This window comes from Oratosquilla oratoria, chromosome 22, assembly GCF_046742065.1.
Source record: "Oratosquilla oratoria isolate Oo_2021 chromosome 22, ASM4674206v1, whole genome shotgun sequence".
NCBI classification, from domain to species: Eukaryota; Metazoa; Arthropoda; class Malacostraca; order Stomatopoda; family Squillidae; genus Oratosquilla; species Oratosquilla oratoria.
Window position 1 is genome coordinate 47,940,633 of NC_134798.1, and position 24,262 is coordinate 47,964,894.

At 38.3% G+C, this 24,262-nt stretch overlaps 1 protein-coding gene across 1 annotated transcript; it reads left to right on the forward strand.

The window, feature by feature from the left end:
* Positions 1-519: 519 nt before the first annotated feature.
* On the forward strand, positions 520-12,158 carry Usp39 (ubiquitin specific protease 39). Its single transcript, XM_076205923.1, has 12 exons — positions 520-689; positions 2,725-2,862; positions 3,016-3,129; positions 4,002-4,177; positions 4,319-4,507; positions 4,976-5,146; positions 6,485-6,643; positions 8,204-8,332; positions 9,705-9,800; positions 10,280-10,381; positions 10,633-10,719; positions 11,825-12,158. Exons 1-12 carry the CDS (start codon positions 611-613, stop codon positions 11,882-11,884), a joined length of 1,500 nt encoding a protein of 499 aa, XP_076062038.1. The 5' UTR covers positions 520-610; the 3' UTR covers positions 11,885-12,158.
* The last annotated feature ends 12,104 nt before the right edge of the window (positions 12,159-24,262 follow it).

Here is a 24,262-nt window from a genome sequence, read left to right on the forward strand (position 1 = left end):
CCACTGATGCCCATCCTTCAAATACCATGATTTTAAGGATCTTATCATTTCATAAATGACAAATTATTATTATAGCTGACATCCCCAATGAAGGATGTACTGTAATATAAACAATCTTATGAGGACCACAATGGAAATAAGCTTACATGCTTTTTGTTGTTATCCCCGGCAATTGCAATTATTATTTCGAACTATGTGTTCTTGTCATTATCTGCACTTCATGTATATTGATTCTTTGCCAAATAACATTGTTATTATTATTACCTACAAATCTTATATGACCCCTTTGACTTGAACTTCTCTGCTGTGATGGTGCGAAAGCGGTACAACCGAAAGAATTCAGCTGCTGTGGTATGAACCTTTGTTCACTCTACAATTTACACATGTTAATAATCTTCATTCTTTATTTAAAAAATATATATAATTTGGGAAAATAAGTTCAATATAGTTCCATACTTTACGGATACAGTGAGGTTGATGTTTTACAAAATAATTTCCTTCCGCTACGTAGTTCGTAAACAATAACAAACAACAACTTATAAACGTTGAGTGGTACGTGGATTGCGGCGTGCCGTTGTCCATTGATGTGCTGCATTTTTGATAATTCGTCATGTCGGAAACTCGTGATGTTAAGAATTATGTTAGTGTAAAGAGATTGCATGATGATCTAGAGTCTAAAAGCCCAAAAAGTAAGTAATGCAGATTCATTGTATATCAATTGAAAAGTTGACCCCCTTCCATTTGGGTATATGTAGTGACAGATTACTTGCAGTAAACAAGAAATGTAAACCACTTATAAAATTATTTCCACGTAAGTCTAGTTCCTTTGCTTAAGGTTAGAAAAATGAGATGTTCTACTCGTTCCCAGCAGCTTTCATATTATACTGATATAATACTCTTCAATTTGTAGGCGTCAGGAAAGCATATGATATTTAAGTATTTGTTTTCTTACTGTTTACATTTGAATTCGAGTTTATTGTTTACCTTAGTGAATGCTTACCTGGCATAGACTGTGAAAGTAAGAGGTAAGAAAGCGAAAATAAAAGCAATCTTCTTGACTGCCTTACATTCTCAACTGGTCATACCTGTAGTATATTTACACAGTTTCAGTGAGGCTGTTCCACTTATTCACTACCATATTGTGTTACCATTTTATGAAATTAGTATACATTTATGATAATTAGTAATTTGAGCTTCAGAAAATAAGAAATACCCCATAGAATATAACATAAAAGTATTGCCAGAATTGTGACAGTATAGCCTTTAGTAGGTAGTTAAGGGAGCCATTCCATTAGGTTAGGCGATTATATTCGAGTATCACACAGATTTTTCACTTTGTTTTTTGCAATTGAAAAGTGTATTATTTTCTATGGAATGGTTATGTTAGGAGCTATTGGACAGTGTAAATTTCATGTTAAAAATCCATGCTTGCATAATTCTGAAATTTTACAGGTTTGGCTACTTTTGATATTGCCAAGTACTGGCCAATACTTTCAAGTTATTGTAATACAGGACCAATACTAAATGAACATATATTATGTAAGGCCAGCAGTACTGTCATGTTAGCAGTGACACTGTAATATTAATTTACCTAAATAACTTTATATCAAGCTATAATTTCCTGAGTTTTCTGAACCTTTTATTGTACAAGTCAGGCTAGGATAGGTATCGCAAAATATTGTCTGGGATTTATCTTCCAAGTGGCAATACTGTCTTCATTTATAGGAAGAAGCTAAATAAAATGCATATGAATTCACTCAGACTTACCACTCAAGGTTTTAAAGAGATATTCATTATTCAGGTCTTTCATGCTGGAAACCTGCAGCCCAAAGATTTACTGACTCTTCAAGATTGTCATGATAGCATATAACCTGTTTCAGCTATAGCAAATTTTATCCTATGAATAGTTTGTCATATAAACCATCTAGTCTATCATACAATATTAAATTGCACAATTCAAAACGGGTGTAAGCTTCCCAGTAGTGACAGATCCCGTTAACCACAATCCAATTAAATTAACAGACACATTAAACAGGATATACTGTATTGGTAAAGATTAGAAAGTACAGTGGGGCCAATTAGTAGATACATGACATGCTAGAAGGTTAGTTTGAGTAACTCATATTAGGGGGTAGCTTTAGTATGTGCCCACGTGAATTTGCTTAAGATATAAACTAAACAAAATAACCTAACCCAATTTTCATGAAGGAGAGGGTGTTTGTTAATGAATATCCACCTTTGCCCTACAATTCTTACATATGTGTATGATAGAGCAATGAAAAACACATACTGATAAATACCAAAAGACCCTTTCCCTTTTGCAAGGGAGGGTGGCTAAGTCAAACCATACACCCATCCAACATCCATTTGTTATCTTGAATAACTCCTGAGTAAAAGCTTAAAGGGTTTACTTGTGATCTTCTAGATCATCCACCAGAATATTCATCTCTTTTAATGTATTTCACACACTGGATTTTCACAATACTCCCATAATTTTACTATTGTGCTGGTCAGGGACAGCAGTCTATAATTCATTGGCAACTCCATATATCTTCCTTTATTGATTGGTGCCACATTTGCCTTCTTCCAGCCCTGTGGCAGTAATCCTTTTAATGAATTCACGATTAGATTGGGGAATCTTGTTTACCAGTTGTTCCTTACACGTGATACATGTAGACAGTTATCAGTATGACCTCTATATTCATTCACAAACTTTTATTACAGAGAAGAAGTCTCGGTCATGCCCATACTTAGATACAATCAACCGGCACATGCTGGACTTTGATTTTGAGAAACTTTGCAGTGTTTCACTCTCCCGGATCAATGTATATGCTTGTCTGGTGTGTGGGAAATATTTTCAGGGTAAGATTTATTTATGTACTTATTTATTTCCTTTACAAGGAATACTTAAATGTAAGTCTTCATTGAATATGCCTCTCATACATCCAGTTTGATTTTTTTTTTTTTTATGCTAAAGCTTGCTATTTTAATTCATTGAATTTATTTTTATTGCAGGAAGAGGAACCAACACACATGCATACACACACAGTGTGTCAGATGGCCATCATGTGTACCTTAATCTCCTTACTCTCAAGTTCTACTGCTTGCCGGATAACTATGAGATCATTGGTACATGTTTTGTATAGGCATAATTGCTAGTTGCCTTGGGGCAGCAGGTTTCTGATATATATAAATAGATATATATATATATATATATATTTTTTTTTTTTTTTTTTCCTCTCTCTCCCACATATGTCAGCATGCTTAGCAATACCCTTAGTTTATCAGTCAGTTGTTACCTTGAGTTAAGATTAAAACCTGTAGAGCCACAACAGCTGGCAGTGGTACTCACTTCACTCCATAGAATTCTTTAACCTCTGATACAATGATGCCTATATAGGCATCATGAGGTGTGGGTGAGTATATTAGGCTGCCAGCGTTGTTATCTTGATTTTATTTATTTCTAAGTTTTAGCTGAGTGACCCCCAAATTCTGTGAATTTGTTTGATCACATTTTCTGTGTATTAGTCAGAGTGAAAGAGAATGAGTAATACAGCAGTGACTTAATATTTTGTAATGCAAGTAGTGATGCATCGTACATTAGGCATCTGATGCTGCGCACAAGAATTTGATTCATATTGAAGAAGTTAAGAAGAAATGTTAGGTCATTCTCTTATGTCATGAGAATGTGGGGTTGTCTCTCTCTCTCACCAGTGAATAGAAGAAAGGAAAAGTTTCCAGTTGTCAGTTCTTCATATGTAAGATAATGGTTGAAAAATAATAGAGATTGAGAGGGATAGATCTTAGGCTTGCTCCAGAGAAAAATTTTTGCCCTTGATGCTGTACCTATGGGTGGTGGTGCATTGTTGATAGGACAGCCAGGTGACCCTCTCCCATCACCATCCTATAGGACCAACACATGCAGACACCCATTATTGACCCCCTCATCTTAATGGAAAGAACATAATGTGCTAACCAGTGGTTTTGTATCCCTTCCCCAGATTCATCCTTAAATGACATCATATATGTGGTCAATCCAACTTTTACAAAAGATCACATCCAGAAATGTGTGATGCAGAGCAAAATGAGTCGGGCTTATGATGGAACATTGTATCTACCAGGCATAGTTGGACTTAACAACATCAAAGAAAATGATTATTGCAATGTTGTACTTCATGTAAGTTGATAAGATAATATATTAATGTCATGATAATGAAAAAATTTGAAATGTCAAGCTACTTTATGTATTTGTGTGTGTCAGTATCAGTATGTAATGTATGCATGCATATTGATCTTGACATGTGTTTATATTATTCAGGCTCTCTCCCATATCACCCCTCTAAGAAATTATTTCTTAGACCCAAACAACTATGGTGACATCCAGCATGCCCCAGGAACAATTGGCCTTGCCATGTTCCCCTTGGTGACTCGTTTTGGAGAACTTGTCAGGAAGTTATGGAACCCTAGGAATTTCAAGGCTCATGTGTCTCCACATGAAATGTTACAGGTTTGTGGGCAGTAGCAAATATGGTTACTTAAATTGTTAATTAACTTATCACCCATGGGTCACTTGATCACCTTCACTACAATAATGCCCTATACAGAATTGAGTGTGGCAAATGCTAGGTAGTACAGTTTGATTTATATGGTTTCACCATACCTGCAGAAGACTGTCTCAATTAACCTCTTTATATACAGTAATGCTCCTTATAGATTTTACTTAGGTTTATAGTAGAAGATTTTGTTCAGATGAAGAGACACTATTCTAGCAAATGAATAGATAAATAAATACAAATGAATAAATAATAATAATAATTTGTGGCTGAAACTCTAGCTCTCAGAAAGTTAACCAGACCCATGGGTCTTTTATTTGAAATCCTGGGCCTGGTAAGGGGACCAAGTGACATCATCAAGGGCTGCACATTTATTGAAAGGTCATGCATTTACATTCTGGCTTCACTTTCTCCACCCCCAGGCAGTTGTTTCTTGCAGCAAGAAAAGGTACCAGTTCACTGTTCAAGGTGATGCAATCCAATTCCTTTCTTGGTTCTTGAACTCCCTTCATATTGGGCTAAAGCATAAGAAGAATAGAAATACAATCATCAATAAATGTTTTAAAGGATCTTCAACTATATATTCGAAGAAGGTAAGACTATTATTTTCTTTTGCTTCCCTGCATCCGCAAGAAGCTAAAATAAGAAGGAAACAAGGGTGGTGGATGAGAGTGGCATGGGTGCATGACTTTGACCTGGCTACCTCCCTTATAAGGGGGAAGAAGCCCTTGGTATAAAGGTAGATAGATAGCCCAACATTTACACAACACAAGCTGTATCAGTTGATCAGTCTGTGGCCCCAGCTCTCTTACAGAAGACCCCTTTTCACTTATCATTCAGACTTGGTTTCTGATGTCTTCCTTTCAAATCCTTTCTTGGCATAAATCTTCATAGGGGAAACTTAAGGAAAGGGAGATTCTTATTTCCCTCACTCCATCTCATTTGGTCACTTTCAATGTTATGTAGAAGAATAAGATGGCAGAATTCCTATTCTACCACCACAGAAGCATGAAGAGGTAACATACTCTATAGATTTTGTTTTGGCATATACCAAAACAAAATCTTAAAAATATATATATATATATATATTAAAGGGATTAATTCTGTGAAGATTTTTTTGTGCCTAACATGGGTTTGTCAACAACAGTTACCTTAAATGTATGATCAGTCACCATCCACATACTAAGGGCTTCCCCCTCATAAGGGAGGTAGCCAAGTCAAAGGCACATACCGACTCCCACACATTCCACTCCTATACACCCTTGTTACCCTCTCATCTTAACATTTCATGGATGAAGGTTCATCCCTGTCTCCTGCCCACTGCCAGGGTCAAAAGCAATGTGGCAAGACACAGTATATCCACAGCAAACCCACTTCATTTAATTGGTGACCTCCCCCTCCTCTCTGTCCCCTCATGCAGAAAATAGATACCCCATACTTGGGTATTGGCTGAATGTTATTCTGCAGTATTAATTGCATAGTAGCATGCAGCTAATGCTTAAAAAGGACTATTTTGGGGTGCCCCTACAGAATAGAGCCACATATCATTTTGTCTATATTAGAGAAAATCTCTATTCCTAGAGGTATGATGCTACTTTTGTACTGCGACTATCCCTCCATTATCCTGTTCCCTCTCAGAATAGTTATGTACCCCTTTTTTTGAGTATATATTTCCATTTTTGCCTCTGTTCCCTGTGGTAGGGGGGAGAAAGAATTCTGCCACCAAGTTTTCCATGTAGGTCATAAAAGGTAACTAAAGTGGGATGGAATGATGGGACTAGGTATCCTGCTCTCTGTAACCTTATCCTACGAGAAGTCAAGGCATAACCAGTCTCCAAGTTAATGTTATTTTGTAAAGGGAAATGAACATCTGTATATAATTAGGGTAATTTCATGATCAGAATTTAGAATTTCTTATCGTGTATTACCAGATCCTGCCTGTGACAGCAGACAGCAAAGAAAAAGAGAGACTGATGTCAACCCGAGAATATGACGAGCGCATGGAAGAAAGTCCATTCTTGTACCTGACTTGTGATTTGCCTCAACCACCACTTTTCAAGGATGAAAAGAAGGAGAACATCATTCCTCAGGTACTGTTATTATTATTATTTTTTTATGTTATTGTGTGTGTGTCATTGGTCAAAACTCAAATACTTTGTTTGGTTATTGGGGCCAGCAGTGAGTTCCTGCAGTTAGTGGTCCTGCAAGATGGACTTCAGAGAATCCCGTCCGTGCTTCCCATCTTCGGAACTTGTCAGCATCCTCACTTCCAACTGGAAGTGCAAACTTAATGGACTGACACTCTCCAGACTGCTTGTTTTATTAGATGTAGTGATACAATTGGTTAATTCACTTCCTTTCAATTTCCATGATGGGGGAGATTCTGAATGGTAGCAAGCAAGAACTCATCCACACTAATACTAACCAGACTTGAATTATTTTTCCATTCAATAAAGAGGAAATGAGGGTTACCAACTAATATTACTTGGAATCAGCCAATACATTGCCCCTGGTCTCTCTTGAAGAAGATCCACGGTCCCTCAGGAGGGGTGGGGAAGGTGTGTCTGCTTATGGGGCACATCAGATAACATTTTTGCTGCCAGCGTGTGATGACATCTTTTGGATCTCATAGCCCATTGATGCTCCAGTAGTGCAGCCTCTTGCAGGCCAGACATAGCAGTACCTATTACTTAGATAAGGAAGAAAATTCTTTCCCTTAGTTTTAAGAATATAAGGAATCTATGACATGTACTCACTAGTGGTGTGGTCATTCAAGGTGAATGATTCTGTTTAACAATGCAAACTCCCCTTATCAGGAGGCTAGGACAGTGCCCCATATAGAGGACTTTGTTGTACGGAACTTAATGAACCATGCTCTTGATTTTACTAGCTAGCAAGAGAGTTTGAATTGCTGTCACCTCAGCCTTTGCTGCAAGTAGCAGCACTCAAAACCCACTTGGCCAGCAAGTATCCAAGATGTAGATCAGAAAGAATCATTTCCCTGCTGCCCATATTCAAATCCCATCAACCCCTTTGTCTCCATCTAGAGCAGGGGTTCTCAACCTTTTTCCTGTTACACACTCAGATAGTCATCAGACCATCAACCCATACCCCTGTTAACTTGACACAGAATATAGAATGGTAATATATTAAGACTAATTAAATATGCAATGGATATCAAATGGCTCAAATTCTAATGATTTCATTCATCAGTTAAGCATTAACGTAAAAAACACTACAGTAATACTACACATGCAGGAGTGAATCTTTCACTATTCATCAAGTACCCCTGTAAACTGCCCCACAAACCCCTGGGGGTTTGTGAACCCCAGGCTGAGAACCCCTGATCAAGAGGTATGTCTCTGAGGGGCTGGCTTTTGGTCTTCAGGGTACTTGCTCAGCCCATAGGACTCATGTCTTGTGGCTCTGCAGGGATACCACACATGGTAAATACATGGGTTAATGACCCATAACAAAACTGATTAGCCATTGACATCCAGGTAGTTTGTCTGCCTTTGGATGGTCTTGCTGTATGTCCACTCTGGTGTCCAATACACACTCCTTAGTAAATAGTACCAAGTTAAATGGTACCAGAAGAACAGCACTTTATTCCAGATTTTTAAAATGTACAATTAATTTCAATATTTCAGATTAACTTGTTTGTGTTGCTGGGTAAGTTTGATGGAAAGACAGAAAAGGAGTATCAAACGTACAAAGAGAACATTATGAAGAGATTCCAGCTGACTCACCTTCCACCATATCTCATTCTCTATCATAAGGTACAGTACATAATTGTAATGTTGTGGTGCTAAACAAAGCACTTCAGTTCAATGGCAGTACATATCAGCCTTGCCAGGACTTCCTCAGATAATTCTTGTAATGGTGAAACAACTCAGCAGACTCAGTAATGGTGATCTTGGGAATATATATACAGACGCTCCTCAACTTAAGTTTTAGTTAGGTTCCGAACGGCCGAACGTAACGTGAAAATGAACATAAGTTGTTACTGTACTATACATCCATAAATTCTATTACCGTATCTTATAGAACACCCCTAAATCATTAATTATAAACATAACATTGTAAAATAATAACATTAATTTCAAATAAATTAAATTCAAGCAACATAAATTGAGATGGTGGAGGAGGAGGCAAGGCACGTTCAGTCTGTCGTTTGTGCCATGTAAACAATGGACGCAGCATCATGCGTAAGTATCGTTTGAACTACGGAGAGCACGCTAAACTAAAAAAATCACTTTTTTTTTTTTTTACAATTTTTTTTTAGTCAGTTCAAATGTAAAATCGAAAAAACGTAAAACGAATGAACGTAAGTAGAGGAGCGTCTATATATATATATATATCACTGGTGAGGTAATAGAGTAATAGTGGTTTCTATGCCTTGTTCTTTTTGGCTACCCCCCTGTGTAGGGGGAAAAAGCCTTTGGTATGTGTATGTATGTATCACTGGTGAGAAATGTAGTAAAACATGTGTAAATCATAACTAACACCACAGTTGGACGAAAGAAAGAGTTGAATAAGTGAAACTATATATTTTGATTGCCAACTGCAATCCTCTTCAGTAGTACAAAGTGGGAGGAGGATGCTGTCTTAAATAGTAACCCCTTACAAATGGAAGGGAACTTTGAAAAGAATAAATGTCACTACCCCAACCCTTATGTGACCTGAGGATGACATGAAGTCAGGTCAGGGGGAGGAAACCTGTTAACAATTTGTTTGGTGATAAATAGTCCTGATATATCTGGGGTCCATTGAACCTTGGAAATATTCATCATGGGCAAATATTCAATTAAAGTGGATTCCACGATTTTCCTTCTAAACCCATAGTCAGATTTATAAATAAGATCAGATTTTTCCCAGTCTATCCAGTGATTAAATTTATTCACATGTTGAAACACAGCTGAACTTTTTTGACCATACTTGATAGACCTCTTGTGTTCATTCAGTCTTGTCCTTAGGTCTCTCCCCATCTAACCTATGTATGAAAGGTTACAGTCTACATGGAAGGGAGTAAACACCTGATATGATCTCTGGCCAGAGATTGAGAGAAGATCACAGACCAGGTGTTTACTCCCTTCCATGTAAAGATTAATCAAAAATATTGTCTGCATAACTTTTTCTTTTTCTTTCCAGAGGTTTACCAAAAACACATTCTACATAGAGAAGAACCCAACTATTGTCAACTTTCCTGTCCGGAACATAGATTTATCAGAATTCCTGAATGATGAGGTAATTATGGATTCCTCAGAAAATTTTAATAAATTGCATATATGAAAAAGTGTAGTGTGGGTGAGCAGAATTTGACGCAGCCCGAAGGGATTTCTCCCCGTCCTCTCATTTTATGCAATGGGGGGACGGAGAGGGGGGGTCGCCGATTTGATGAAGCGGCCTTGCTGTGGATGTGCTATGTCTTGTGGCACTGCTTCTGACCCAGGGTGGTGGACGGGGTGCAGGGATGGCCCGTCGTTCGGGAGGTGCTGGGATGGGAGGGAGGGTGGAGTGTGTTCAGGGATGGAATGGGTGGGAATGATTTTATGCCTTTTTCTTTTTGGCTACCCCCCTTGTAAGGGGGAAAAAGCCTTGGTATATGTATGTATGAAAAAGTTTTAATTTTGTACTGTTATCATAAAGTAAAGATAGCAGTTACACTTTATCTTCTAGTATATATATACTGTATACATATATACTTTAATGATGATTCTTTGTAGGTGAAGCAGCGGCATCCAAACACTGTTTATGACCTCATTGGCAATATTGTTCATGATGGGGAACCAGAATCTGGAACATATCGGTGCCATGTGCTACATAAGGTAATTAAATAAGAAAGGATGCCTTGGCAATACAAGCTGAGCACCTGGCAAATGCTCCTCCTCACTTTATCACTATTTTATGTAGAATTACTAAACTATTGCAAGAAATCTATACTTGAATAAACCCAATCTCAGCCTATGTGGTTTCAGTAATGATTATCCAGAATTCCTGTGGCTAACCCAAATAAATTGTTGTTTGATGCATATGGCATAATGCAGACCTAAGGTTCCTACTTCTGTGTTTGTTTCAGGGTACTGGCAAGTGGTATGAGTTGCAGGATCTACATGTCAAGGAAATTGAACCTCAGATGTTAACCTTGACAGAATCCTACATTCAGGTTGGTCATACTTTTATTCATTATCTTATTGTGGTTAGGTGTGGATGATATTTTGACACAGCGTAAAGGAATTTCTCCCCATCTTCAATTTTTTTCTGCTTGAGGAGACAGTTAAATGAAGTGGCCTTGCTGTGGATATGCTGTGTCTTGTTGCATTGCTTCTGACCCAGGGCAATGGGCAAGATCAAGGGATGACCAATCCTCCTCCTCCTGGATGATGGATTCCTGCATCTCACCCACTGCCCTGGGTCAGAAGCAGTGTCACAAGACACAGCACATCCGCAGCAAGGCCATTTCATTTAATCAGCAACAACCCCCTCTCCATTCCCTCATGCAGAAAAAGAGAAGGCTAGGAGAAATCCCTTTGGGTTGCATCAAATTATTTTTCACACATACTCCCTCACCCCCATCCCCCACCCACTCCCTTTCATGCATCACAGCATCATCCATACACAACCATTCTCCATTCACCCCTATCTTCTGTCTTCTCCCATCCTTCCTTAGCAGACATTCCCCTTTCCCAGTGCCCCTTTTACCCCATCCATCCATCTCATCCTTGGTTGCCCCCTCATGTTCACTCCTTCCACCTCTGCCTTCCACACTTCTTTTACTAATTTTTCTTCTCATTTTTCCCATGTGTCCAAACCATCCCAATACTCTTTCATCAACCTTATCTCCCAACTCCCTTTCCACCCCCATTCTCCTCCTCACCTCTTAGTTTCTCACTATCCAGCCTAGTAACCGCTATCATACTTCTCAGACACCTCAGTATTAAATATAACTTGTATGGTAGGCTTTAACCCTTTAATCCAGCTCACAAATCTCATAACAATAACCAATAAATCTCCAACTTCTATTGTATTACCCTTTGTAACAACATGCTGTTCTGGGTTGCTGATTGGGTCCCTAGGAGATAAAGGGAGGAGGCCCATACTCACATGGCCTATAATTTTACTCCATTGGTATACAAGAAAATTTTGTATCAAAGATTTGGCTAATTTTGGCACCCACACTTAACAAGGTTGCCTGTATGAAATCACCTGGTGACAACCCAAATAACAGTCAAAGTGTAGTTGTGGTATTAAATGTAATTCTTTACTTTCAGATATATGAGCTGCAGAGACCAAGAGGAAGACCTGGGGTGAATCAAAATTTAAGTTTGTAACATAGAATTAACCAACACTTGAGCTTTGTATTATCTTCATTTAAGTGCAACATGGTTCTACCTTTTTAATTAGTAACTGAATTTTATTTGAGTGTATGAGATAGTTGCTGTTCCCTTTTATGAAATTCATTACTGTAATATCTGAAAAGCCATTTTTTTCATAATAGATGAAATAGAGGTGAGAGTTCAAATGCAGTTCATGAATCTGTAGTGACATTTACTTTTGATAGTCAAATTTTGTAAAAGGATGTCATAATAAAAGAGGTTATTGATACTGGAATTTTTTTTTATCATATTTGATAAATGCTAGTAAATGAATCGGATCCATCTTTGAATGTATACATAATGTTATTGTGTATGTACACACCTACACAAACACTGAATTACTAGTGCCTGATAAGTGAAAGTGGTCATGTGGTCCTTGAATTTACACTGGAAATGGGAAAAATAGAAACGAGAATAATACGTGATGTAGGAAAATACAATTCTGCAAATGCTGTTTTTTGTAGAACTGAGAAAGTGTTTTGAGGAAATGGATTCGGTGGAAGGGGGAGTTCAGTGAGACAAAGAACAAAAAGGAAATTGAAAATTTTCCAGAAAATTCGTAAGACAAGTGGAAAAGTAGATGCCAAGGATGAGTGGGAAAAAAATATAATAAAAGATGTGCAATAGCAAAACTATTTGTACCAAGAGCTTTTTTCCCCCTTACAATGGAGGTAGCCAAGTCAAAAGGCACGTACCCACTCCCATACATCCCCATTTCCTCCCTCTCATCCTAGCTCATGGATGATAGGTCATCCCTGTATCCCGTCCACTGCCCTGTGTCAACAGCACATCCATAGCATGGCCACTTCATTTAAATTGACGACCACCCCTCTCTGTTCCCTCATGGAGAAATCCCTTCAGGCTCTGTCAAAATATCATTCACACATAACCATTCCCTACACAAGCACACACCATCCCCTACCCCCTCCCTTCCTTGCATCACAGTATCATCTATACATAGCCATTCTCCATTCATCCCTATCTCCTGCATACTCCCTTCCTTGCTCAACAGACTTGCCCCTTTTGCTCAATGCCCCTTTTACCCCAGCCATCCATCTCATCCTCGGTCTTCTTAAGTTCCCTCCATCCACCTCTGCCTTCCACACATCTTTTACTAATCTTTCTTCACTCATTCTTTCCAATGTCCAAACCATCCCAATAATCTTTCATCATCCCTATCTGCCATCTCCTTTTCCACATCCACTCTCCTCTTCACCTCCTTGTTTCTCACACTATCCAACCTTGTAACCCCTGCCATACTTCTCAGACATTTCTTCTCAAACATGATTAAACTTTTCCTCTCAGGTTCTCTTAAATTCCAAGTCTCTGTCCCATAAGCACAATCACCCCTTCATATAATCTCTTCTTTGCATCCATTCCCGAATGCATATTTTGCACGACACTTTTCAATCCCCCAAGGCATTTACTTGCTTCTTTCAATCTACAATTTACTTCCACTCCTCCCTTTCCTGCCACATGCAACCCCAAATACCTAAAGCTATCCACTTCCTCCAGCCTCTTTCCTTTAAGACTTCCAACTTGATGCCATCCTCTTCCCTTTGTACATCTCATCACCTTACTTTTACCCACATTTACCTTGAACTTTCTTCTATCACATACCTTCCCAAAATCCATCACAAACTCCCTCAACCTCTTGAATACAATGGCACCTATGTATGCATCATGAGATGTGAGTGGGGTATACAAGGATGCTGGCATCAACTTCCCGTTTATATTTATTTTGTAAGTGTAGCAAAGTGACCCCTGTATTCTGTGAATGGCCTTGATCACATTTTCTTTGACATTATATTTATTCAGGGTGAAAGAGAATGAGTATAACAGCCATAACTTTATATTTTGTAATGTACATATTGTGATGCATCATCGTACATCAGGCAATCTGATGTGCGTGTAAATATTTGACACGTACTGAAGAGGTTAATCCCCACTGACCCTGCCCCAAATGCAGTGTCATCAGCAAACAGCAATTGTCTCACCTCCCACTTTTCTCCATTTTTTGTAACCATCTCCAGTCTCATGACCATTACCCTTGTATTACCTGCACCACCCCATCCATGTACACATTGAACTGTCATGACGACATGACACATCTGCAATAGCAAAACAAAATAAAGACAAGGCATGGGCAAGGCGACAAAAAAAAAAAAAAGAGGAACACAGAAGAACCAGATATAATGTCTCAACATCAAGATTAGAAGAAAGTAGAAAAATAATTTAGAATAGGGAATAATTAATAACTATAAAAATTAACCAAAGTTGAACTACAGATCTGTAGAAGATATGATGAAGCACAGAAAATGGATCAAGGGCTTTAACAAGGGTGATGCATACAAGGTTATCATATTAAGAGCCAGGCAGGACTCGTAGTAATGGACAAATTCAGGTTTAAGAAGGAAATGGACAAGTATGGTTAACAAATGGAATTGACTAAGTAACAAGGTAGTGAGTGCTGAAACGATTGGTTGTTAGAGGATTAGATAACTTATGGATACGGATGCCAGTGGTATGGGATGTGGAACTGCCTGGTGTAGGCCTTATGATCTCTGGCAGTCTCCTCCACTTTTATGTTCTTAATATCCAAGTTTAAGGGTGAAGGAGTAGTATGTGAAAATGCAAGGAAGCATGTTGAAATAATGAATAAATGTTTCCAATCAGAAAAAGGGCGAAGGAAAGAAAGATGTTTTAAATAAAAGTGGAAGTATATATGGAGATTAAACTTCTCTTGAGAACCTAAAAGTGACAGTATCATTTAACCTCAACTGTCTACAAGAAAATATTCTTCCTGGATACACTTAAAATATATATATTTACAGACACACACACTTGCATGCTGTTTCTAGTGATTTTTGTCTTCACAAAATACATTTTGTCTGGATTTGATAGATGAGAGTGTGGGTGGAGGAAGAACAAGCAAAGATGAGCTAGAACTTCTTTATTGCTTCTACGTTTCGACCAACTCGGTCTTCTTCAGTTAGCGGTTTACAAACCGCTCAAACCTTAAAATTATAAACTCAAAGTTAGAAACTCAGATAGGCCATCCCGCTGGCTGTCTAAGGAATGGGAATCCACTGACAGCCAGCGGGACGACCTGTCCGAGTTTCCAACTTCGAGTGTATAATTGTAAGGTTTAAGCTGTTTGTAGACAGCTTACTGAAGAATACCGAGTCGGTCGAAACATATAAGCCATAAAGAAGTACCAGCCCATCTTCGCTTGTTCCTCCACCCACACTCTCATAATTTGTCTGTTTTATTGTCCTTTCCATAGTACTCCTAAATTTGTAAAAAAAAAAAATATATTTGGAGTGCACTCTCCTCTCCATTTATATATATTTTTGGAGTGCACTCTCCTCTCCATTTATATATATATATATATATATATATATATACATATATATATATATATTTTTTATTTTTTATTATTTTTTTTTTTCATTAAAACATTTAAAACATTTCTGTTGTAATGTGGTTTCCACTACTCAGAGCCCACTTTATTTAACATGCTGCATTACTGACCCTCATAATTCCAATGTTGCATTCCAGTATGAGGGTAGCTTTATATTGCACATATTGTATTTCACCACACTTCTCCCCCTGAAAATGTCCATTCATAAATGGATGAAAAAAATACATGTACATACATATATATATATATATATATATATATATATATATATATACTTATGTATGTATATATATACATATATATATATATATATATATACTTGCATATTTACATACATATACCAAGGGAGGCAGCCAAAGTCAAAGGCATAAATTCACTCCCATCCATTTCATCCTCACATACTCCACTCCCATTCACCACCCCACGCAGAAGAATGACATTCTCATAAAATTTGAGCCTACGTCGTTTTAACTGCAGTTCACACATGTGGCTCCAAAAATGAAGAACAAGAGGATAAAGTTGGATCAAACGCAAGATGATAGAGATCAAGAAAGAAGGAAAAAGTAGTGCTAATGGCTGAGAATTTGGTGTGGAATCTACTGTGCAAATTATTTCAAACATACACATAGAATTGCATGATTGTATGTGCACACACACACACACACACACACACACACAACCCCACCGTTAATTCAACAATCCGAGTTAGAGTTCCGACCAGGGCTGAAAATAATCGTTATCGTTGCACTGCGAACCCGCACTCAAATTCTGGTGGGCAAGGAGCTGTGATTCACTATGGTCTTGGATCACGTGTTGAACAACAGCTATTGCCCTTCTGAATAAGAGCTCAGAGCTATATGACCGATCTATGAGTAATGCTGTGACCTCACACACACACACAACTCTCCGCCCACGAGAGTTGGAATGTCGGCTCGCAGTGCAGTGATACTGAAATAATTTCAGTCTTGGGCGAAATGAAAATGTATTTATCCAATTGCGTATGTGTAAGGTCACAGTATCCCATAGATGAGCCACATATGAACTCTGAGCTCTCATTAGGAAGGGTAATAGCTGCCGATCACGAGACCATGGTAAATCACACACACAGGAACGGGAAATTCAGCGGCGGCGCCAGGAATTTTTAGTTGGGGAGGCTAAGGGGGGGCTGAGCAAATTTTGGGGGAGACTAATAGTAATATGATAATACACATATATTATCCTCATTTCAGAAGGGGAGGGGGTTAATGGTTGGACTAGCACTGATGGTTGACAAATCTTTAGCCCTGGCAATTAAAAAATTCCACTTAATAAAATTATTTCAATGAGTGTTTTAAATTTTCAATTTGCTCATTTCAGTTTGGGGGGGCTGGCCATTTTTTTGGGGGGCTAAAGCCCCCCCAAGCCCACCCCTGGCGCCGCCACTGGGGAAACTGCTGGCAATCTACGATCGATCTAGGCATTGAAGGATTTATGAACCACATCGGCAAAATTTGCTGGATTAACCCTTTATGGTTAGGGACAAACTCGGCAATTTAAGGATTTAATCCATTTTAGATAAACCCGAAGTCATAAATAAATCACTAGTGTTGAAAATCTCAACCAAAATAATGTGAAAATCCAGTGAATCACTTTTGCATTCCCTACGAAGATTGTATCAAGGGCCTGTTGCCAGAACGGTAATACAATCGGCTCATCTATATCTGTTCTAAAGATAACTTAATTCGAAGCACCTCTTCTTCTTCGCTATTCTAGAGTGCGTAATCCCACTTATCTAATCTAGCCATATACATCTTACCGTCCAAGCTATGGATCATTCTTCTCGCAGATACGGGCCTTTGTAATCTATTTATCTTATATCTGTCTGGGGTGGGGCGGATTGGACTGAATTTTATTTATCTACTTAGCTATTTATTTATCTATTATTTGATTTTGTTATATATTCGTTAATATGATGAAAAGCTGATAGGTAAAGAAGCCAGATAAGGAAGTTTGCAGGAGTGACATGGTAGAGGTTGGTGCAGTCGTGTGACCTATCGGAAGTTGCGTTCACCAGTGGACTCGAGAATGATTGAGAAAAAAACATTCAATAGTTACGATTTACATTCCTGATCTGCGCATATCTGAAGGCCGTTTTTATTTCGATAAAAAATAATGTTATCTACTACTTAACTGGTACCTGTCAATGTACCCCTCTCCAACTGTCCTTGTACAGATAATTCTATTTCTTTATCGCTTTGCTCGGAATGCAACGCGCATCATTTTGCCAACACAAAGTTCGTTTGCTTTTTACAACTTCGTTATGATAAATCAAGCTATTGTTTTTTCTTGAATGTTTTCGCCAAATACTTCAAAACAGAAATCAAAACTAAGTATCTACAAGTATCATGGCAACGTTTCTGGTGGAAGGACGAGCCGGTGGTATAATTCTTTTGTTTCTGGGTATATGAATTGAAAGTTAATTCACGTTGACTCGATCGCATAACTTTTACATTAAACCTTTCTTTTCTATTGTCATTACTCCTCACTTTACCTCTACATAACAACGAATTTGTTACTAAAAAGAGAGAGATTGAGAAGAATAAATTGTACATGAGGAGATGAACCCTGAAATGATATCGCCACATTTAGAGCGTGGGATACACTCAAGATTAATATCCTTTAACCACACTTCAAGATCTATCTTAGTAACATTCAATGATATCACCTTTCTGTTTGATCCAGAAAATAATTATATCTTGAACTCGATCATAGAATTAAGCAAATATCTTTGGATTTTTGTTGTTGTTGTTGTTATGGACTAATTTACTAGTGCTTCTATCCTTTTGGGCAATCAATCTCGCGCCTTCCCAGTCAGATAATACAGTACCTTGTACACATCATATCTACAAACTACATTATATAACACGACAGGAATAATCTATGAATTATAAGATAATGCGCGATGAGATTCTTCACAGGATAGTAGCGCTGGTAAACTAGTCCTTAATTAACATTTACCTCGTAAATACAACAATGATCAAAATTTGATATATATATATATATATATATATATATATATATATATATATATATATATATATGTATGTATGTATGTATGTGTTGGTCACTGTGAGTTGCATAATGTGGATTACACAAAGAATTGGTTACAGATTGTTTACTGTGGAGATGAATCATATCTATGTACAAACGAAATCTCACGGCCTCTGATGACGAGTGCGTTATTTGCGTGGCCAGACTCGACCGATATCTCCTACATTGCACTCCAAAGGTTATTGCCATTTTTACGAAATAAATACCTCGTGGCTGATTGGAGTTGTCGGTGGTGCTGTTGCTGATGGAGGTGTCAGAGATATTGCTGGTCATTATCCTGAGTTGGGAGCATACGCCGTAGGTGGTGGGGGTCGGTTCTACCACCCGCCAACACCATCCCTCACGGTCTCTGCGACCAAACTCCCATGCAGTCACCCTTCCCATCCCAAACAGTTCTCGGCAGGATCCGTCGACTTTCTACAGCCATGAGTTCTGTGAGCGTCCCTTTCCTTTGTTTCTTTCATCGAAGATTATCTCTTGTGGAGATAACCTTGTGAGAGGGACCAACATTAGGGAAGCATATAGCTAGAGCTGACCTTCACTGATTACGCTGGTAAGGCCTTAACTGAGCCTCACTGAGTAGTTCCTGGCTTGATACAAAGTCGTTCCAGCAATAACCCATGTTTTTTTCCGGAGGCTCTCGATTCCAAGGACATCAAGACGCATCTTCATGTCCACATTCAGTGTCCATGTCTCACAGCTGTACAGTATGACAGGGAGTACAAGAGACCTGATGCTTCAGATCTTGGTTCTCTTTCAAAGGACTTCTTGGCATCATCTGGTACTATTATGCACTACACTACCAAGAGATGGGGAGCTTTCCAAGACCTCAATGCCCTCGCCACGTGCATGGACATTTTTACTCGTTCTTCCCCCACAGGTCCAAGGAGCTGCGAGGCATTAGTCACAATGATCTTACATGTTCAGCGTGCCTTTTTTTTTTTTTTTTCTTCTTTATTTATCTATTTATCTTATTTTATTTTTTTGGTCATAACCCGATATCAAAGTAAAATCTAGACGTGGCCATGGACCCCAAAAAGACAAATTCGTATTTTGATTGGAGGAAAGGGCAGGAACGAGGATATCAGGATGTAAAAGGCTGGAAAATAACATAACTTTTTTTACTGACCTTCCATTACTTATCCCCATGGTCACTTCTGTTTGTTTGTGTGTTTGTTTCATTGTCTTCTTTGTGTAATGCACAAGCAGAAACGCTAAAAGAAAAAAAAAATTATCCGAAGTGTACCCTAGGTGCTCTTCGTTGAGGTGGGTCACGGTTGCTCTCTGCGTACTTCGTTGCGTTTGTAGTACATGACCGAAGCAATATTCTGTTCAGATAAAAGTCCGATGTTACTCGGCATCTTGTATTATACATCACTAATGTGACGGATATTAAGAGAGTTGTAGCAACACGTCAGTCTGCCAGGATCCCTAAATATGCAAATAAATAAATAAATAAATAAAGAATGAAAGCTAAAATTGTCCAGATCCCAGCTTTTGACTCCACCAGATACGAGTAGGACCAGTTTTGTCTTGGCAATGTTAGTGATGATGATATGGTTTAACGTCACAAACTCCTCCCACCGGAAGATTAGGCCGGTGCCCCTTACAGAGGACTATGTATCGTGGAATTTAAAGAACCATGCCTTTGGTTCTATTTCGCCGGTGGCAGAATTCGAACCGCCATCCCCTCGACCTTCTCCGCAAGTAACGACGCCCTAACCCGCTCAGACAGCGAGCTTCAAATGTTAGTACACCAGGAATATTGTCAAGAATGGAAAGTATCGGATCGCATTTTATTTCATTATGGTCTTTATTTATTTATTCAGAACACAACTACGAATCCTAAGGAAATGTGATGACGAAGGATTTTGTTTTCCACGTCATTGTCAAGGCAGGAAGTCTAACCCAGATCCAGTCGCGTGACATCAAGACGCCCTATCTACTTAGCTTCCACAACACAATCACTAAACTGGTCTAGGTCGTCACGTGAGGCACAAAGTTTAAACTCACATTAAGTCAATCATCGATAAGAAAATCCAAGAATAACCCCGTGACAACCGACACAGTAATATCACATAATTATGAAATTCGACATTCCGCTGTGTGAGTGGAGAGGCCATTGTCCTGTCTGGTAGCAAATCTGATAAAGATACAAAGCGCTGGGAGATTCTAGCGAGAGCAACCACCAATCAGATTTTTTAAAGAAATCCTTATCTAGCCACCTCCCGCGTTTAGTTAAGAAGTGATAGTGTCCTTATGTTCAAGTGTGAAAGTGTCCTTTGTCTTCTATCTGGGACTGGTCAAATCTAGTGGGAACTAGAGATAGGTTGACCTAAGCTTCACAACTCGTGACACTATTCTTACGTATGCACAATAATTATCAAAACTTACACTATTGCTTATAGCCATCTTATTCTATTACTCGTAATACGTCTGTTATTGCAAAATGAAAATCAAGATTTCAGCTGTATTAAAACTTGAACTATATATATATATATATATATATATATATATATATATATATATATATATATATATATATATATATATTACCCCCGCCATACCGATTGGGTCAAATGCAATGCAGTAAGGCACAGCTTTTCCACATCGTGACCCGACATCCGGAGCTAATAAGGCATGAAAAAAGGAAGAGCTGCTGTTGCTATGGACTAGTTCACCAGTGTTTCTATCCTTACGGACCATCTCACGTCGGTGCTGTGCATCATATTATATTTCATAAACTGGTTTAGTTTATCAATTGCAGTAGATGAAAGTCCAACTGAAGATGACATAGACGGGATGGAATATTGTCAGGAAATATAAAAGAAGAATCAGAGAAAAATATCGACAAAGCAAGGTGAAAATACGATAACAAACAAAACCCCATATAAAAAAAAATTACAAGATTAAAAAGGTTGAAACGGGCATGACACGTGGCAAGGATGCAAGAAGACAGATGGCCAAAGAATGTGTTCAATAGTGGAATACGTAGGACAACGGCCACTGAGACGACCTAGAAAACACTGGAGATGTGTTGATGAAGATGTGCACATGCAGAGTGGAACCAAGAGAACTGACCGACAGACATGGCGATGTAACATTACGAGAACGTTACTTGGACTATGGTGACGAGGGAGTGAATGAAGCTCGAGTGGGTTGCTGGATTTTATTCTGGTTAGTGTGAGTGTCGACCTAGGCTGGGTCGGCGGTCGAGCTCCGAGGCGTGCTCGACCGCAAAGATGACCACGGGCCTTGGGTCGCGCACCGTTGGTTACAAGTGCTGTAGAGAACTGCCTATGGAGACCAAAGCCTGCTCCTTATATACACATCTTGCGTACGCTACAGTAGCAAAGGACCCAGCCTCACTGAAACATGGCTCGGCAGGGCCTAGGTTGTGCTTTCATGAGGATACAAATGCCTGTAGTACAGGCGTAATATGGACTTAACCTACACAATAGTACTCGTAATACAAGGCCAAAGGCCAGCTATTTCTACACCACGTATACATTCCTTGTCCATCCCATTTCTGCAGCGACGATACTATAAAGCAATATGTCGTGTAGACGCACATGTGGGGGACAGTTCACCACAGCGAGACGTTTAAAAAACCGTTATGGATCACCGAGTGGCTCGAAGACCAACGAAGTACACTTGTAAAGTGAAAATAGAGGACACAACGGCAAACGAGGGGAAATTACAATTTTGAAAAATGTGGTTCGTGTCATAGGTTACGAAGAATCAAAGAAACTAAATAGGGAAGATAAAGCTGAGTGAGGAATGATGTTAAAAGAGTATAAAACAGTTTTAGTTTAAACGGAACGAGGGAGCAAATAACGTGATGGAATTGGACCCGAGGAATATGAGAAGGTAAAACTGTGGAAAACAAGTTTATATAATGTTTGTTACAGTAGATATTTGATAAAAAAAAAAAGTAGGCGCCTGTCATGAATGAGAGAACAAAGTGATACATTTACATTTGTAACGAATAATATTGTTTGCAGTTTTCCAGTTCTTTATATCATTCAAATATCGACACATTATCAGTGTCTACTCTGATAGTCCTGGGCTGATCTTGCCTGTCGCTATGAGCCAAACCAGTTTGGACCGGATAGGCGTAAGATCATAATCATCTTAATTATGTAGTCCAGCATTGCGACGGGCAAAGGTCCATTGAGCATTTACATTAATACAAATAAATTAAAGAGCCTAGGAAGGGAGGAATAAGTTGTGAGTTGTCATTAAGGGGAGTGTATAAATGGGAGACATTCTTTGCGAATAGGATATGACATGCATGTTCGGCATTATCATGACTAAAATCCTTAAAGACATAAAAATAATTGAAACTGTGGATGTAGGAAGAGCTGTTGAGGTGGGTTTTGAGCTATGCTATTTGCAAACGACGTGATGTGAGGTTGCTAAAAATGGTACAAAGATTGGCGACATTTTTAGATGAAGAACGGGAGGTAAGCGTACATAAAGATAAGAGAGGAAAAATACAGACGTATTTTAACTCGAATCCTGATTTCTATGTTTAATCACAGCCATCAGACGATTTTAATCAGATAATTGAACCGAAAAAGTGGAAAGGTGAAAGTCTATTTTCAACCCGACCGCTTGCTACCTCGAAGTTAAGGAACAGAGGCAACGATTGTTCAAATATTTTTGCTAAACCTAGTCCGAGTATTGTGACAGAGGTACTGTACATGGATTGCCAGATAGATGCTTGAGCATTGAAATGGGTGGCTACCTTGGAAGATTTTGTATGATACCAGACATGAAGATAATGAGAAGCATTAATCCTATGTTCAAGTCAAGGTGTGGTGAGGGATTTTCCAGCGCCTTGATTATTATATAAATAGAACATTTTTATCACATTGGAATGACCTTCAAATGAGATGCTCTGATACGCTACGATCAGGATACAGTTGTCATCGTATATCCAAACTAGTCATTTTGTACCAATGATAGATATTTTGTCAACGTATAAATCCCATCCCTGCAGTGTTAACAACAAAATTATTAATGATAATAGATATCTTATAAAAAGTAACAAAATGAGCAGATGTATGATAATAATAAAGAAAATATGCGAGAGAACTTATCAAGATTGATCTTGGATATTAGCATTTATCTGTGGAACAAACTAAGATTTTTTGCTAAAATGTATTTGTGGTATATTCATAAACACCCAATTCGCATATGATTTAAAATAGTAAACTTACCATATGGACTGCAATAAATTTCATTCACTTTATTTACAAGACCAAAAATAATCTAGTTTCACGACAGTGATGCATTCTCTAATTATACAATTTTTTTTTATACTTATATTCGGGTATTGACATCAAAGCATTATGAGTCAGCAAAATATCTGCCAAGACAAAGGCAACTGGCCTACCGTATGGTGAGTAAAAGAGAATAAACGAACGACGTGATAATCTCCGCCACTTTCTTTCCATCTTACCAACGACGATTATGTCCGTTCCCGCCATTGTTCTATCAAGCTACCATTAATCTGCCAGGAGATTGAGAAAACCACAAAGGAAAGAAAAACCTCAAAAAACATAATAGGGTTATGGATAAGTCCAAATAAAGTATAACTTTCTTAATGAAGCCAAGGGAAGATATGACATCAAAGAATTGGAAAATAAAAAAGAAGTGTTCAAGAAGTGCTTGATGAAGAGTTAGAGTACGGTAGGATGATAGAAAGATTAAATGTATATAATAACAATAAAAATATAAGTTTTAAAGACATAAAAAATGTGAGAAAGGGAGATAGTGTCATTAATTGCCTTCCTGGAATCTTTTAGTGTTGC